Source organism: Dermatophagoides pteronyssinus, unplaced genomic scaffold (genome assembly GCF_027571235.1).
Source record: "Dermatophagoides pteronyssinus isolate colony J.1.1.1.1 unplaced genomic scaffold, Derpt_VIB-CSIC_2022.12 sq0007, whole genome shotgun sequence".
In the NCBI taxonomy this organism is placed as follows: Eukaryota; Metazoa; Arthropoda; class Arachnida; order Sarcoptiformes; family Pyroglyphidae; genus Dermatophagoides; species Dermatophagoides pteronyssinus.
In genome coordinates, this window is record NW_027461531.1 from 2,759,084 (window position 1) to 2,777,521 (window position 18,438).

General features: G+C 30.1%; 7 protein-coding genes and 1 non-coding gene across 8 annotated transcripts; 4 read left to right on the forward strand and 4 right to left on the reverse strand.

Moving 5' to 3' along the window:
* Window positions 1-7: 7 nt before the first annotated feature.
* Window positions 8-139, reverse strand: TRNAE-UUC (transfer RNA glutamic acid (anticodon UUC)). The gene is made up of 2 exons: window positions 103-139; window positions 8-42 (listed from the first exon to the last, which is right to left on the reverse strand). It is a non-coding gene; the product is annotated as a tRNA-Glu (tRNA).
* Window positions 140-492: 353 nt separating this feature from the next.
* Window positions 493-4,064, forward strand: Tudor-SN (Staphylococcal nuclease domain-containing protein 1). Its single transcript, XM_027343219.2, has 4 exons — window positions 493-945; window positions 1,003-1,078; window positions 1,145-3,651; window positions 3,722-4,064. The coding sequence occupies exons 1-4, from the start codon at window positions 904-906 to the stop codon at window positions 3,788-3,790; spliced, it is 2,694 nt and encodes an 897-aa protein (XP_027199020.2). The 5' UTR covers window positions 493-903; the 3' UTR covers window positions 3,791-4,064.
* A 40-nt stretch (window positions 4,065-4,104) lies between these two features.
* LOC113793635 (uncharacterized) lies at window positions 4,105-6,720 on the forward strand. The gene is made up of 2 exons (XM_027343693.2): window positions 4,105-5,196; window positions 5,272-6,720. Exons 1-2 carry the CDS (start codon window positions 4,180-4,182, stop codon window positions 6,655-6,657), a joined length of 2,403 nt encoding a protein of 800 aa, XP_027199494.2. The 5' UTR covers window positions 4,105-4,179; the 3' UTR covers window positions 6,658-6,720.
* Window positions 6,721-6,755: 35 nt separating this feature from the next.
* Window positions 6,756-9,046, forward strand: LOC113792746 (uncharacterized). The gene is made up of 5 exons (XM_027342677.2): window positions 6,756-7,025; window positions 7,084-7,357; window positions 7,415-7,611; window positions 7,669-7,820; window positions 7,889-9,046. Exons 1-5 carry the CDS (start codon window positions 6,844-6,846, stop codon window positions 8,962-8,964), a joined length of 1,881 nt encoding a protein of 626 aa, XP_027198478.2. The 5' UTR covers window positions 6,756-6,843; the 3' UTR covers window positions 8,965-9,046.
* Window positions 8,990-10,106, reverse strand: Vps60 (vacuolar protein sorting 60). Its single transcript, XM_027342696.2, has 4 exons — window positions 9,906-10,106; window positions 9,600-9,845; window positions 9,258-9,548; window positions 8,990-9,204 (listed from the first exon to the last, which is right to left on the reverse strand). The coding sequence occupies exons 1-4, from the start codon at window positions 9,975-9,977 to the stop codon at window positions 9,154-9,156; spliced, it is 660 nt and encodes a 219-aa protein (XP_027198497.1). The 5' UTR covers window positions 9,978-10,106; the 3' UTR covers window positions 8,990-9,153.
* Window positions 10,107-10,128: 22 nt separating this feature from the next.
* On the forward strand, window positions 10,129-11,059 carry LOC113792773 (transmembrane protein 242). Its single transcript, XM_027342706.2, is given in 5 exon segments — window positions 10,129-10,299; window positions 10,361-10,461; window positions 10,527-10,676; window positions 10,678-10,698; window positions 10,776-11,059. Coding segments are annotated over 5 exon segments (519 nt in total). The 5' UTR covers window positions 10,129-10,223; the 3' UTR covers window positions 10,947-11,059.
* RanGAP (Ran GTPase activating protein) lies at window positions 10,717-12,675 on the reverse strand. The gene has a single exon (XM_027342688.2). It carries the CDS (start codon window positions 12,586-12,588, stop codon window positions 11,011-11,013), a length of 1,578 nt encoding a protein of 525 aa, XP_027198489.2. The 5' UTR covers window positions 12,589-12,675; the 3' UTR covers window positions 10,717-11,010.
* A 558-nt stretch (window positions 12,676-13,233) lies between these two features.
* On the reverse strand, window positions 13,234-14,198 carry LOC113793160 (uncharacterized). Its single transcript, XM_027343147.2, is given in 3 exon segments — window positions 13,234-13,447; window positions 13,524-13,602; window positions 13,605-14,198. Coding segments are annotated over 3 exon segments (642 nt in total). The 5' UTR covers window positions 14,061-14,198; the 3' UTR covers window positions 13,234-13,340.
* Between the last annotated feature and the right edge of the window lie 4,240 nt (window positions 14,199-18,438).

Consider the following 18,438-nt stretch of genomic DNA (forward strand, 5'->3'; position numbering starts at 1 on the left):
TTAACAACTCCGATGCCGGGAATCGAACCCGGACCGCCTGGGCACTTTTTTACAGTTAACCCTGATGTCATCACCAAGAATTAACCAGCTTTACTTGTTAATTGAAAGCCAGAAATCCTAACCATTAGACCACATCGGAACTCGATAAGTGATGTTGCTTAATATTTAAATTTCATTGAAATGATGTTCAATGAAATTTCAACGTTGGCAAATACTGTTTAAAAATCAAATGTAAATGATCTAATTAAAAGTTCAAAATTCAAATGAAAAAATTGTTATTCAAAAAGAATATAATTTGAATAAATATGAACAATTATCAATTCTGATCAATGATATAATGTGTGTAAAGTTTTCAATCAAGTAAACATTGTAAAATCAAAAAATCTTATTAATAAAAATAAATCCTGCCATCTATCGTTGACCGGCGGTTATCTTTTGGCTCCTCATAATCATCCGCAAGCATGGTATCCAATTGAAATTGAATATTGAATTGGCTTACATGCTGATGCCACATCATCAAAGAACATCGACCTGTGTGTATCTCATTCAAAAAAAAACTAAAATAAAATACAATCAGACATCCAAAGCCAACTCAGCATTTCGTTTGGAGATTAAATAAAAAATTTTTTTTTTGTTCAGATCTTCGATATCGAATTGATAATAATTTTTTTTTTTGCAAATGAAACATCAGTGAGCAATTTGTAATTTGTGTGTGAGCGTGTGTGTATGTTCTAAAAGCCAAATCAACAAAGTTATCGCAATATTCATATTCATTGATCACACGATTGTTCTATTGTTTTATTCGTTCATCACCTTGTGTTTTTTTAAAAAAAAATTTATCGGTGTGCTATCTTTAATTCTAATTCTGAGTAATAAAAAAAAATTGATTTTGTTACAACAAAAATGTCCGCATCACAAACTCTTCAAAATGCTATTGTTAAATCCGTATGTATTTTTTAAAATTTTATTTTTGAAAAAAATAATGATTTTCTAAATGAAAAGGTTCAATCTGGCGATTCAATTATTATTCGTAGCCAACCAAAAGGTGGCCCACCACCAGAAAAACAAATCAATTTAGGTAAATGTTGATATTAAATTTTTGTTTTCTCAAACATTTAATCAATAAATCGATATTCAATTTCAGCCTATTTGATAGCACCGAAAATAAGTCGTAAATTACCCGATGGTAGCCATACAGCTGATGAACCATTTGCATGGGAATCTCGAGAATTTCTTCGAAAAAAACTTGTCGGAAAAGTTATACAATTTCGCGTTGAATATAAAGTTCCATTCGGTAATAATCAACGTGAATGTGCAACAATATTTCTTGGAACGGAAAATATAAACGAAACATTAGTAAATGAAGGTTTAGTTGAAGTTGTAAAACGTGCTCAAAACAAAGATAATCCTGATGTTGTTCGTTTGATCGAACTAGAAGAAGCTGTAAAAAGTAGCGGATCAAAAGGTAAATGGGCTGGTAACGCTATTAAACGTACCATTTTACAAGAATTTGAGAATAGTCAATCGTTTGTTGGAAAAACTTTGGATGGAATAGTTGAACATGTACGAGATGGTTCAACTATGAAAATTGGACTCGTTTTGCCGTCAAATGACCAATCATCGTTGATGTATCAGATGGCTATGGTAGTGTTGAGTGGTGTTCGTTGTCCACAAACAAATGAACCATTTGGTGAAGAGGCAAGATTTTTTACCGAATCACGACTATTGCAACGTGATGTTCAAGTACATGTTGAACAGATTAATCCTGGCGGAAGTACAATTGTTGCTACCGTTGCATTTATGGATCGTGATATTGCTGAATATCTGTTGCGCGAAGGCTATGCAAAATGTATTGATCGAACGTTAGGTATGACAAAAGATCCTAAAAAATTGCGTTCTCTCGAATCTGAAGCTAAAAGCCGCAAAATAAGAATATGGAAAGATTTCAAAGAAACTGTACGATCAAGTAGTTCAATGAATTTTGAAGCCAAAGTATTGGAAATATCAAGTCCTGATTCATTGGTTATTCAGCATAACGAAAGTAAAGAAATAAAGAAAATATTTTTGGCTTCTATTCGTGCACCGAGATTGGTTAACGATGATGGACAAACAGTTTTAGCATCGAGTGGCGGTACCGATACAAAGAAACAATTTCGTCCGCTTTATGACATTCCATTCATGTTTGAAGCTCGAGAATTTTTACGTAAAAAACTGATCGGCAAAGCAGTCAAAGTACGTGTGGATTATGTTCAACCGAAAAATGAAAATTTTCCAGAAAAAACATGCTGTACCGTTTTAACTAGTGATGGGCAGAATATCGCCGAACAATTGGTGATGAATGGTCTAGTTACAGTGGTTAAATATCGTCAAGATGATGATCAACGTGCTTCAGATTATGATTCATATCTAGCAGCTGAACAAAAAGCTCAGAAAAATAATAAAGGTTTGCATTCAAACAAACCTGAAGCCGGAATGATACGAATAGCCGATCTATCAATGGATTTATCTAAAGCAAAATCAATGGCACCATTTTTGACACGTTCTACAGGCATTCGTCGTGACGCAGTTATTGAATATGTATTTCCATCATCGACTAAATTAAAGGTTTATATACCAAAAGAAAGTTGTCTGGTTAATCTCGTATTGTCCGGTGTAAACACTCCCCGACCAAACGATCCAATGCTAGCTGATGCTGTACAACATGTTCGTTTACGTGTCTTACAACGAGATGTTCAAGTTGAAATTGAAACCGTTGATAAGATTGGCAATTATATTGGATCTGTTTATTATGAAAAAAATAATAATCTGGCATTGGATCTAGTACGCAATGGTCTACTGTCGGTGAGAGAATATAATAAAAATATGGAATTGAACAATGCTGAAAAGGAAGCAAAAACTGCTCGACGTGGAATCTGGAAAGATTATAAGGAAGAAGTGGCCGTTGAAAATGTTGAAGAAGTTGATTTGGATGGTGACAATGAAACGGCGCCCGTAGTTGATGACATTGCACAAAGAAAACGTGTCATAATCACAAATCTGGCCAAAGATTTTACCTCGTTTCATGCGCAACAAGTAAAAGATGGTCAAGAGATTGAGGCAATGCTTCAACGATTACGACAAGAAGCAACAGCTAATCCACCCATTGCCGGCTCTTATAGACCGAAAAAAGGTGATCTTGTTATGGCCAAATTCAGTGAAGATGGATTATGGTATCGTGCACGAGTGGAAAAAACAGTGAACTCCAATGAATCACAAGTTATCTACATTGATTATGGTAATCGTGAAACATTAGATAATAAAAATATAGCATCACTGCCATTGGGTAATTTCGCCAGTATTCCAGCGGCGGCTAAAGAATATGCATTCGCATTCGTCTTTCCAGATACGGATGAAGAATTCTTGGATGAAGTTCGAGCCGTTTTTATGGATATAACAGCTAATAAAGTACTGCTACTCAAGACAGAATATAAAGATGTCGGCAATGGATTGGAAGCGGCAACATTGTTGGATGAAACTAGTAAAAAAGATATTGTTCTTCAAATGGTAAAAGATGGTTGGCTTTTTGTCGACACCAAAACTCGTCGTGATCGTCGATTGTTGAAAAAAATTAACGAATACAAAGAAGCACAAGAATATGCTAAAAAGAATGGGGTAAGAATATATTTATTTTTCTTTTCTTTTGTTTATAAATTATTAATAAATTGTATCATTTTTCTTACAGCTTAATCTATGGCAATATGGTGATGTTACACCGGATGATGCTAAAGAATTTGGTTATCCAAGCCATTGATGGAAAACGATAGAAGCCGTTTATCGTTTGAAAACAAAACAAAAAACCGGAATTTGAATTGAGAATTATTTTCTACCATTTTTTTTCTATTTGAGCATGAATTTTTTCTTTTTAGTTCAATAATGATATGTGAACAATATTCAGACGCCCATACAACAAGAAATTTATATTTTATTCAATTTTATAATGTTATATTTTCTATTCTTCTATGAATATTGAATTATTAAAATATAAATTTTTTTATTAAAAAAAATTAATGAAATTTTTTCATGTTGGATGTGTGTATAAAAATGGACCGCGAATATTCGATATTCTTTCAGTGTTTTAGCTTTGTTTTGTATTTTGAGTAATTTTGTTTATTTTATTAGAAAAAAAAGTATCGCTTGATCATGTCCATTTCGGAAATTTATTCATCCATACGAAAAGTTTGCGAAAAAGTTGATAAAGATAATGATTCAACTTGTTTCAGTAAAGCTAGTAGTCAATTGGAATTTATATTGACGAATAATATGAATTTAAATAAAGATTTTTCCGAATCATTTGTTCCTGCATTTGAACGAGAAATAATGCGTACGAAAAAATCATTGGAAGATGCACAACGATTTAAACAATTTTGTAATTTATATAAAAATATGACCGATTCATCATTTGCAGATAAAGCAATGTTTAATATTAATATGGCTATTATTTCAGCACCGATTCGTGATAATAATCTATTATTTCAATGTTTTAGTCAACGATCGATATTGCATTCGAATCAGAATGATTATGAATCAAGTTTGAAAGATTTAGATCATGCTTTGGAGATTCGTTTGTCATATACATTAATTGAACGTAAAGTAGATATTCTAAATCGATTAAATCGACAATCTGAAGCGTATCGTATGTTGGCAAACATTATACAGGAAAATGAAAAAATTCTATCGATTGATAAGCTTAAACAATTTAAAAAACTTAAAAAACAATCGAGAAAATTTAAATCTCCTTTTGGAATTGACGATCGACAATCATCAATGGATGATTCTCTTGATGTTACAATTGATCGTCGTATAAAAATTGCAAAAATTCAATGTGATCGATATGATTTCCAAACCAATGCTGAAATCGCAGCCAATACAGAAATTCTATCTGAACAACCAATGATCATTTCATTTACAGCCGATTTTCTTCATGATTATTGTCATAATTGTCACAAAAAAGTTACAAATACATTTTGGCCATGTTTTAATTGTACCGAAGTTGTTTTTTGTACCAAGAAATGTGCTGAACATGCTTTACATACTTTTCATCAATATGAATGTGGTCTGTTGTCATTGATGCGTGAAAAACTTGGCAATCAATCAACTACTGTGTATCGTGATTTCATTCAATTACCACAGTTAAATCTTGCTATTCATCGTGATGAAGTGAGTAATTTAAATAAGGATTCTCATCAATCAATAATGAAAAAAATTTTATATTCGAATCACACACTTTCACAGTTTCAAACATTTTCCTTTCAATCTTGTTTGGATCAATTAGAACAAACTACTAAAGGATTAGAATTGGAACAAGCTCGTCAATGGTTTTTCATTAGTCAACGTGAATTGTATCAACGAATTGTTCGCCGTAAACCATTACGACGATCAGTAGAATTATGCAATGCAATCATATTGTTCATGATTTATTGTTATAAAATGAATGTTGATATGCAACAATTCGAAAGAAAAGATTTGATCGAAATTATCGAACATTTTGCCATTTCATTTGTTCGAACACAATTGAATGAATATAGCTGGCAACAGAAAGAAAATCAAGAAAGACAACAGGTTGCTTCATTTCAATGTCTGTTTGGATCACATATCAATCATGAATGTGAACCAAATGCTGAATGGACATTTGATGGTAAAAAATTCGTTGTTAAAACTATTAAGAATATAGCGGCCAATGAATCAATTACAATTACATATGGTGTGCCTAAAGATTATTCATTACTCAAACGACAACGTTATCTACAAAATCTATATATTATGTGTGCCTGTACTAAATGTTTAGAGGAAACACGTAATTCATATTTTGCCATTCGTTGCGAGTATTGTAATGGTCCAATACCATATGATGTGAATGAATTTGTCAATGATTGGTGCATGATGTGTGAACGAAAATATGAAAGTCCATCGATAATGTCATTGGTACAAAAACAATTTCAAATATTACAACGAGCAATTCGTCTAATCGGTGGTATTACTAATCAAAAAACTATACTTGAAAATATTGAAGAAATGATGGGTTCATTGGCTAGTTATATTTATCTTGAATCATCATTATTCATTCAAATGGTAACAAAACTTTGTGATCGTTATTTCGAATTGCAAATGTGGTCACAAGCAATTGAATGGTATCAATGGTTTGTCAATGTAACCAATTTACATATATCATATAACAAAGAAAATGAGATTATTTATTATTATAATCTGAAAAAATGGTCGAATGCATATCTGAATTATTTGGAACAGAATGTTCGAACTGGTAAAACAAACATATCGATTGAATATTTACAAACGGCTATCTATCTATTTGCCGAACAGCGAAAACTATTGGAATCATTACAACAAATGAATCGTTTTGAAGTTATCGATTCAATACAATTAAAAAATATGACACGTTCTTTAACACAGGATTTACAATGCAAAGATTATCGATTGAGACAAGTTTGTTTGGAAATTTTGAAAACCAAAAACATAAACGATTCAATGGCTAATGGTGATGAACTTGTGAAAGATTTATTTGCCGAAAAAACTGAATTTGATAAATTTAAACCCAATATGTATAATTATGCTCATGAGCTAAGTGCTAGTATTAGTTTGGAGAGTTTATCATTACGATGATAATTAGTGAAAAACTTTGAGCTTGAAAATTCTGATTAAAATTTCAGTTTTTTGATAAATAAATTCGTGCACCAAAAAAAAAAAAAAGATTCGAAATTCTGCGAGGTCATTCATAGAATATGTATCACAATTGTCGTGATCCAAAAAACAGAATAGATTGATCCAAATCATGTTTAATCATCCTTGATGATGTCTTTGCCACCATATCATTCACTAAGTAGATTAGATTATCTTCTGCTACGATTACAGCTAGAGTTGAAAAAGACAAGCACATTACGAATTGTTATCATTGCCATCGTATTACATTCATTATTTTCTATTCTATTAATTCATAATTATCTTAATTATTATAGTGATACCTATCATAGGTTAGTGTTAACATTGTTTCCTGGATCTTCAGTTTTTAATTTCATTAAATAAATACAGTAAACATTCAACTAGTCATGAGCATCCGGACAAAGGAAAAATATCTATATTTTCCAAACCAATCACCAATGATGACATTGATTGCGAACGGCGTTATAAATTGATTAAAATGGATTTCAACGATCCAACTGTATTCGGACCAAATGCAATTAATTTATTGCATTCAAATCTAATACAATCAAAGCAGCTCACACACATCGGTTGGTTCAGTGATCATTTTCGTTGGGATGAAAAAATTCAATGTTTCAATAATCGTTGGACACTTTGTGATAAGGTAGTATGATATAAAATCCAGTCATAGTGATTTTGTTGATTTTAATCCATTACACAGATTTTCATTGCTAAATGTAAACCAAATTCAATACGAGCCATTTATCAATTTGTACCCTTTAAACTTGAATCGAACGTTCGACATTTGTTTTTTAGTCTTCGTGCTACAGCCGAACAATTAGTCGAACAATCTCATGATGGTTTCTATGGAATGTTAGCATTAATTGAATTCATTGATTTCACTGATGAAATTATCAAGTATGTTTAATAATTTGAACTTTACATCAAATTCGCAAATTTGTTGTTTCTGTTTAGGCTAAAATTTCGTTATGAAAGTGAATCCTGGTCACTTCGTGTAGAAGATTATCGTTCAACAAAAACGATTAAATCGGTTACAATTATGTTGGCATGCTATGGATATTCTGGCATTGCATCATTTACCGATGTTCGTTTGACCAGTGAATCTGGTTAGTTTTCATTGGCTTTTATAATGAATTTTTTTTCAATATTACACTTGTTTTTCTTATTATTTTAGCTGGACTTGATCCACTTTTTTCAGCTTATGACATATGTTCGTGGTGTTCATTCAAACTGACGGATCATCAAGTTAAGAAATCGAATCAATTTTCGAATCCAGAATATGAAATTCTGAAAATGCCTCGTTATGAAAAATCGATCTCAAATCATCAAATAACATTCGTTTCGCAAGTATCTATGGATCGACTAGTCATTCTTGAACAATCATTACGTACTTGGAATGGACCGGTTTCCATATCCATTTATGTATTGACCAATAATTCGACAAACGGTAGAATCCAAGATTGGCAACGTCTATACATTAATAAAAAGATTGGCTCATTGAAAATAGCATTGGAAAAAAGTACAATCATTTTAGTGCCTTCGGTCAATCCAGATCATTATCCGATTAATGTTTTACGTAATTTAGCCATCAAAATGGTTCAGACTAGATTCATGTTTCTGGTGGATGCAGATTTTCAACCATCACCTAATCTTGAGGCAAATTTTCTTAGCTCAATGAATAAATATCATTCCAACTACCTGCGACAACACGATATGAATGGCTGCCGTATTGCTTTTGTTGTTCCAGCTTTTGAATACCTTGATATACCAAATAAAGAGGATCCTATCTTAAAAAGCAAAGATGAATTGATACAATTAATACATCGTGATGATCCAATGATCGAACCGTTTCGTTTACATGAATCAAATGAAGTTCATGGCCTAACTAATTATTGGAAATGGTATCATTCTAATAGGCCATACAATATAACCTATAGATTCCATGATAAATACGAACCATACATTATAGTCGAGAAAAATTCCTATTTTCCAATGTACGATGAAAATTTATTCAATTATGGAATGAACAAAGTAATGCATATCACTGAAATGTTTGCTGCGAATTATACATTCGAAGTATTGGACAATGTTTGGACGATACATTTTCAACATCGTTCAACACCTTATTATACGGATTTTTTGAAAAATCTAACCTACAGACTTCGCAATCGGGCTGAACGTTTTAAAGTATTACAACGTATCATCCATCAATATGATGTTCTATTAGATCAATGTCGATTACGAAATTGAGAAGAAAAAAAATTTGATCTAGTCATTTTAAATTTAGATGTACATTATTTTTATTTGATAAAGAATTTAGCAATGGTCTAAATTTATTAAAATGATTTTTTTGAAAACAAGGGTTAAAAATGAATAGTAACAAAATCTCAATCCATGTTAATGTTTGGTTGAAGTAATACCGGAAAGAAAACGCATATTTTATGTAGCTGTCATTTTTGGCAAACCAAATTCATCAACCAATTGACCATCCTGAAATAAAACAGAATAGTTTGAAAATAATGAATGAAAACAAAATAACTTACAGTATTAACACTTTCAGCTCCCGGTTCTTTAGATGGTACTTTAAGGTTGGACACTTCATCTAGATAAGAAGTATCATCCAATGCAAGCTCATCATTCAATGCTTCTAGTTCGGCTTCAAGTTCATCTTCATCCACATCAGGCATACCATATGAACGGCCTAAGGCTTCTTGTACTTCATTAGCGTCTTCCATCATATCGGCTAGATCATCTTGTAAGTCTTCAATCTGATCAATGTTGACCTTTTTATATTCTTTTTTCATCTCTTTGACGCCCAATTTCATTGCATTTACCTTGAACAAAAACAAAGATGTTAAATGAGAAAACAATTTTATTTTACATACGGTCACTTGAGTATCTTTGAGCGTTTGTGTTGCCATATTTGTTTGTTCCATGTTGAATGATTGTTGCATCAACTGTTCACGTTGATTTTCATACATTTTTCTTTGCTTCAAAATGTGCATCGCTTTTTGTTTTATCGCATTTTTGGCCGGACCTTCTCGCATTTTTTTCATCTGATCTTTGTATTTGACTAGATCAGCTTCCAATTTTTGTATTTTTTTATCGATGGATTCGGCACGACTATCAACCTGATTCAATCCATAATCGGTGAGAAAAGGATTTTAATCAATAGAAAAATGTCAACTCACATTGGCAATCACATCTGAAAGATTTGGTGGTGGCACCTTATCTTTCGGTTTACCAAACATTCTATTCATCATTTTGTACAAATTCTTTGGTTCAAATGATTCTTGGAAAAAAATTGAATCAAAACATTCAAAATTCAATCCTGATCAATTTTGTTGTCGAATAGATTGGGTGGGTTGATTGTTGCGTTGTAAATAAAAATAAATTGACATTCATCTCTTTTTTTTGGGAATACATTCATGAACAACGTATATGAAAACATGTGATCATTATTAATTCAAATTTAAAAATCAATTTAATTGAAAACATTTGATAATTATATGGAAAATTCAACGAATAAAGAATCATCGTCATTAACAAATCATGAAACGAAACAAAAAGATAGCAAATTTTGGGGTAAAATTAATTTTAAAAGTTTTTTAGATTTTTTTTTCTAAAATTTCCATTTTGTGATTAGAAACGTTATTTCTTAGTTCGATTGCTGCCGTTGGTTTATTGATTGGTTTTTCCAATGGTATATCTGTGGCTAAAAAAAATGATGAAACAGCATTCAACAAAGTATTTTGTTTGATTATTTGCTTTTGATTGGATAAAATAATTTTTTTTCCCGATTCAATCGTTAGGGTTTAATGATGTTGCCCGAACGACCAAATCAACCGGGAATACCAAAACCACCACCGATGGAAAGCGGTGTACGTTTGGCAGCACGTGCACTTGGTATTGGTTCATTGTATGCAATTGGAGGCGTTAGTATCATATCCGCTATGATATGGTTTCGGTGTTGGGGCCAAAAATGTATGGTTAAAACGTTGATTTTTTGTTTAAATATTTCAAAATTTTATTTCAATTTAAATTTATCAATAAAAATATAGCTTAAAGATTTTCGTGAAAAAATTGGTGAAAAATTACCACAAATTCCTCGCAATAATCCTCCACAAGGACGAACCGAATTCGAATCATTTCGTGATCTGTTCACATATCTTGCTGAAGAATCCGAAAAAGAAAAAAAATTGAAAGAGGGTGAAAAAAACGATACAAGATGATAATTTAGATGTTTTTTCTTATCCAATTCATTTATATATTTTTTATCAATTCTTTTTTCTTGTATCAAAAACTGTAAATTAGTGAATAAATTTCATTTTGAAGTGTTTGATAACGATTTTCTTTAACTTTTTCCAGTAATAAATCTTTGATGCAACGTTTTTGATTGAAATCATCGCCAAATTCTTTAGCAACACGTGCCAATGCTAATATTGGTCCACTTAGATCAGCATCTTTACGTGGTGATTTAGAACGATCTTCAGCTTTTAATAAACCACAAATAGCTAGTAAAGTATTGAGTAGATTAAAATCCGATTCATTTTTTAGAAATTTTTTTCTCCCAAATTTGATGAGGGCATCAATTTCTATAGTAGTATTTTTATTTAATGATTTTTCTGTTTTGTTGAAACCATTAGTCGATACAGCAAAAAATCTTTTACATAATGATTCAAGATCTGTGTACTGTGTATCAAGATATTTTTGTAATGCTTCCGGATCAGCCAATAAATTGTCATCAAGCTCATCGTTTGCAGAAGTTTTATTATCAATTGATAGATTTGAATCTTCTAATTTGCAGCCATCATCACCAATGGTTTGTTCTTGTTCATCTTCTGAACCTTGATCATCATCAATGATCAAATCGATGACAGAACCAAAATGATTTTTCAATTCATCAACAGTTTCTTCACCGAAGTTATTGGCACTAAGATCAAGTTTGAGCTTTATTTCATCATTTTCTCTTGTTTCCAATATTGTTTCGACAGTTGCGATAATAATTTCTTTTGCATCAGATCCAATTTCATTTCCACTAATATTGATCTCTCGAATTCTCGAACACCATTTATCACGATATAGTGAATCTAAAGCTGATAAAATGATTATAGCTCCTTCGGTTTTAAGCAAACAATCACCTAGATTCAATACTTCAAGTTTGTTCAATGTTATCAATGCAGAAGCTAAATTTTCAGCTGTTGTTGTGAGAACATTATCATTTAGGTTGAGAACTTTCAAATTACGATTTTGTTTTAACGCTTCACACAAATGAATTATTCCTTCTTCTTTCGTACCATTTTGCGGCAGTTCCAAACGTTCCAATGTAGTCAATTTTGATAATGCCGAACTGATTTCAACTATTCCATCAATCTCTAAACGATTTCTTCCGATGACTAATTCGGACAAATTTTCAAATCCAGAAAGAACCGTAGCCAACATTGTTCCACCTTTGATACCTAGTCCACAATTATTTAGATAAAGCTGACGCAATGATATGAATTGTTCACTACGAAGAAATGGTAATAATGTTGGCATCGTTACTGGACCGATTGCATTGTCATTAAGATTCAATGTTACGATTTCGGCGCGACTTGATTGTAAACCGACCAATAGATAATATAATGCTTTAGGTATTTCATCTTTTAATCTGCTGGTAAACATATCATTCAGGAATAAGTGACGAAGATTATGGCATGTTTGAAGTGATTGACCAATTTCTTTCAACGGTTCAATACCATATGAATTACCATCCAACTGCAAAGTACCAATTTGATCATCATTATTACGAATTTGTTCGACCAAATCGGTAACATCTTCAGCTTTATCGAACTTTTTACCACTTAGATTGGATTTGACAATTAAATCAGCCATTTTTAATCGTTAAACAGATTAAAAATCACGAGACAAAAGAAAAAATTTCAAACAAAAAAAAATAGAAAAAACACGAGAAAAGAAAATTTGCCGGAAAAGACCGTTCATAGGCAACAGTACAAGAATATTTAAGCGGGAATTGTTTTTTATTGATTTTTTTCAAAAAAAAATTTTATTTATCAATTCTAACAATATTCTTGACATGGCCATTCATAATATAGACAAGCTTCCAGATTAAAATCTTCAATACATTCAATATAAATCCATTTTTCCTCCAAATCGGCCAACGGTTGTGCATGACACCAATTCCATGCACAATATGCAAAACAATTTTGAATATAACAATCGCATGGACGACGAGTGCAGATATGTTTACCAAATGTTGGAAGAATACGTGGAATATATATTGTTGTAATATCTCCTTTCGCCATCATCCATCGTTCCAATACCGAAATAACTAATTTAGTTTTTTTATTTGATTTATAATCGCTATCAAAATTTCGTTTTATCTTTCTATAATAATCATCACAATCGAGTATTTTAGTAAATGGACATGGATACATTTGTCTAAAATCTTTGTTGGAAATTTGTAAATCTGATGTTTCAATTAAATTAATTTGGATAATAATCATTATGATGATAATGTTTGATGGAATCAATGTCATTATTATTCAAAAAAAATAATCGTAAAATATTATTTCAAGTTTATTTTTGAGAACATTAAAAGAAAGAAGAAAATTTTTAGTGCACAGTTAGTTAAGAATTTTTCGATGTAAATCTTGCCAGAAATCCTCTTTGGTGGAATTTTCTTTGATTTCGAATAAATTCTGTAATCGGCCATCACTGTTGTTGAAAACCACTAATCGAATAAAACAAAAACAAAAATATATTTGTTGTTATTAATAAAATTAAAATTTTCTTTCGATTTTACTTACAAACAACCAGTTGATCATTATGTTTTCGAAAACAAATTTTCGATGATTCTTTCTCAATTTTATTTTGCGTTTCATCGATTGTTTTTGGACTAATTGATCTCGATGTTTACGAAAATTATCAATTTCTATTTGAAGTGATTTAAATTCATCACATAATGAATTTCTTTGATCAATTATTTCATCTAATGTCGAATTCAATTGCGAAAATCGGTCACATGTTTGTTTTTGATTCTCGATCAATTGTTGTAACGTTGGAATTTGATTCTCATCAAATTCTAGATTTGATTCACGAATGATTTTCGTAATATTATCATCAAACAATTTATTCAATTCAATGCATAAATTTTGTGCTTCATTTATTGTTTTTAACGATTGATCATTATAATTGTTCAGCACATCATTTAAAGTTGTTTCATTTATTGATTTTTGTTGACAAAAACCTGTTGATTCTGCAAATTTTTCCCATTCATCTGCCACCATTTTATGATGATTTACATTTTTATTTAATTTCACATTTTTATTATTGGTCATCATCATTTTGATTGATTTGGTTGTTATTTTTTTGTTTGAAATTTACAAATCAATAAAAAAAAATATAAACAAACGAAACATTTTTTAAAAAAGGCAAAAGGCGGGATTTATTGCTCGATGCAGTTTCAACGGCTAAAATTCAGCAATAAATCATACCGTTCATACACGATGTTACGAAATGAAAAAAAAATTATTTTCGGAAATTATTTTCTCTTCATGGATGATTCGATCGGAAATGGATTAATGATTTTCGAAAAAATTGAAAATCGCCATTAAATTATCTGACCTTTACCTTTATTATCTGTTTATAATTTTCTCTTTACAAAATGGATGTTGGAATTGTACAAAAAAAATATTTTTGCCTCAAAATTGCATGATTAAAACATCGATCGATACAAAATAAATAAAGAAAACACACCAATCATATATTGACCATTGGTTAATCAACACCAAATTTCAGGTGTTAATATCATTTCTTCTTCTTATTTGATAAATTGATTCGTAATGAAGTGTTGAAATGATATATGAATTGGTAATGTCACGATTTTGGAAAATGTTGGAAAAAAAATCGATCATTATATCAATTCGATTGAGATGATGATGTTGATGTTGATGATTATTATTATTATCATTGTTTATTCTCTTCTACAATATCGTGCATCAGGAAATCTTACAAAAAAAAATCTTTAAATCCCAAATCAATCGTTAATGATATAGTGTTAATTTAAAAGAAAACGAAAACGAAAACGAATCGATTTGATTCAATCTGATCAAAATGACATGATGAGATGGATTCATTTATGGACACACAATCATTTATTTTCATCATGATGATGATTTCAAATTTAGAAATCCAAAATGAAAGTGTTTCTGTATCCACACGACAAACAACAGACACGTTTTGATTTTGAAATAGAAATCTTCCAAACACACACACAAAAGGATAACAGTAGCAGTGAATTGACTTATTTTTTTTATTATTCGAATCATTTTTTTCTGACATCCCGTTAAATTGAATCATTTCATCTTTTGATCATAAGGAAAAGGTTATCCCAATTTTCTTGTTTGTTTGTTTTCTTCTTCATTCAAAGATATCGATATTAATATTGTATTTTTTAAACTTGTTTTTTTTGTTTTTGTTTTGTTTTGTTTATCCATTCATTTATTATGATTGTTGTTTGATTGATTAATCGATTGACACATTCAATTGATATTTGGCCATCTTCATCCACCACCACCAACAACAACTATCTATCCATCCATGGTCGTCTAATCCATCAAACAAAAAAAAATTGAAAATCCATAATTATTCATTTGAAAAAATAGAGAGAAAAATGAAGCATTGCACTCGGTTTTCAATAAATGATTAGTGTATGTGTGTTGGCGTGTGTCCATGTTTGTTTGATGGTTTAATTAATTTAAAAAAAACCTCAAATTTTTCATACCTCTCTCTCTCTCTATCGGAATATCCATGACATTGTTTGATAGGATAATCTCTCTCTCTCCGGTCTAATTTGATTTAAAAATCAATCATTTTTTTAAAATGTCAAACACCATTTTCAATTGAATAAATTGATGTAATCAACAATTTATGATTTTTTCAACAACAGAAATAACAAGTTCTTTTTCAAAAAAAAAAGCCATAAATTTTCCAAAATTGGTATCGTCCATTGGAATTTATGTAATTGTTGGCCAAATGATTGTGTGTGTGTGTGTGTGGAAAAAATGAGTAGGCAAAACAGAAAACTAAAAAAATTTCTTTTGGTTTCGAATCGGTTTCTTTTATCACACAGTTATTATCACCTTTATTGTGAATATATAAAGGATAATAATAATATTATTTTCTTTTTCTGATCAATTCAATCCCGTTTTTTTATATTCACTTTATCATGATGATGGTGATAATGATGATGATGATTATTACAATAATACCTAATCTAAAATAATATATCCTTCCTACTCGGTTTCATTGAAGAATGAATAGTAGCCATTATTTTTGATTAAATGAAGAAATATAAAAAAGAATTTTTCACTTGTTTCATATTAAAAATGCGCGTGCCACACTAAACTAACTAAAGGCGTTTAAAAATGATTTTAAAGATGGTAAATTATCATCATCATCACACATTTATATACGAAAACAATTCGTTAGAAAGATTCTAATCAAAACCATACATATATTGTATAATATTCAATGTGTTGGATCAATCTATTGAAAACGAAAAAATTATCAATCTTTTTTTGAAAAAAGATGTAACAAATTCAGGTAGCAAATTGTTATCGAACGGTCACGATTTTTTTTTTGTTTTGTTTTCCCCTTGAATAGGAAAGAAAAAAGAAATGATAATAATGTTGTTGTAGGCAAAAAACAAAACAAAAACAAAAACAAAAATCTTTTTGTTTCATTTGATTTATCAATGTAGTTTGATCAAAGATTCTTGTCTCATCATCATCATCATCATCATCAATCGTTTGTTCATCAACCAAATAACACAATCATATAATAAATGGAATTTTTCTCTATCACTCTATATAGTTCATATAGTGATCATATCAAATAAATGGCCCAAATGATCACACACAATATTAATCATTAGTCAATCGATCAATGATGATGATGATCATCATCATGGTCTTTGTCTCGTCATTCAAAAAAAAACAGACTCTGTTTTTTCCCCTGTAACCTTAATGAAGACTTTCTCCATTCTTATCATTCTTCTTATTATCAATATATATGGTGTGTTTGTGTACGTATGAAACTATGAACTATTTCGAAAATTGTTCGTTTTAATTGTAATTTTTTTTCATTCATTCATTCGGCAGCAGCCCGTTCAATTCAATGTGATTTCATTGTTGATAATCAAAATGAAACAAACGAAAAAAAAATTCCATTCAAATACTTTATGAAAACAAAAAACAGAAAGAAAAAATATTAATTAAGTTATCAAAAGCTATTGATTCGGGTCAAAAAAAAAAAATTTTTAATGTTGTAAATCAATGATGAAAAACTTAAAAAACAAAACAGAAAATATTTCGGAAATTCAACATGACCAAATAAATAAACGAAAGAAAAGAATAAATACTTGATTGGTGGGCCGATGATTTTTGTTGTTGTTGAGATTTTGATTTTGATTGAAAATGAAAAAAAAATTCAGAGCAAAATCGTGAATAATAATGATGATGATTTGAAATTTGAATGTAGCTAAAAATACTGGTAACATTTTTTGTTGTTGTTGTTGCTTGGACAAACATTTTTGTTTATCCAGCGGCTAAAAAAGTATACGTTCGTTATGATGAAATTTTTAATTGATGTCAAAACGTCACAAGATTTTTTTCCTATTTACTTCATCTTATTATTATCCTCTGACATCTTATTCAAGATTCCTCCACAAATAAAAATACTGATATACCACACCCGGTGAATGAAAAATAATTTGATAAAATCGATTGATTTTTTTTCTAAAAAAAAAAATTTAAATTCATGAATCAATGATTCGTTTTTTTGATTTTAATTGATGTTTCAACAATTTTGTTGCTGTTGTTGTTGTTTCGTGGAAAAAAAATTTAAATTTTTACGCCTAAACACTTATCTGGATTTAATTTTGTGTCTGATCAATTTCCATTTCGAAGGATTAATTGATTGATCATTGTTTCATTGATAGTGAATTACTTGCGTTTGTTTCAATGAAAAAAAAAACAAAACAAATGGTCATCCATTTTCCAATCAAAAAAACAAAAACGAAAAAAATGATATGACTTAATCATTGACGGATGTCATTGTTTTTACAAAGAATGTTGTTGATAACGATGAAAATGATGATGGCAGATTGTTGTTGTTTTCATTTCAAACAAACAAAAAAAAATGAGATTATCTCAAGCTATATGAATGAGAAAAAAAAATGACACACAAGTATACAACGAATAAAATCGATTGTTCCATTGTAATATGCCATATCCAAATCTCGATAAATATTCGATGAAAATTCAATTCAATTCAATTTTGGTTCAATTTTTCCTATTCCATTCAATCAAACACCTTATTTTTCCAATCGATTCTCTGTCGATTGATTACGGATGATGATAATGATAATGATTATTATTATTTCAACAATGATGGACAAAATGAAAGAAGAAAAAAAAACAGAAAAAATTGGATCAAACACAGTTTCATCAAAAGGTGTTTATCATATCATATTTGGTGTTTGTATTTGGATCTAATTTTTTTTTTTTTTGAATACCGAATTATATTTTAGCTAAATAAATGGATTCAATATTTTTTTTTCTATGTAACAAAACAAACATTATAATATACTATGTTAGTAATGTTTATCAATTCAATAAAATTGAATTGAATTTTGAATGAATGAATTGTGTGTGTGTGTGT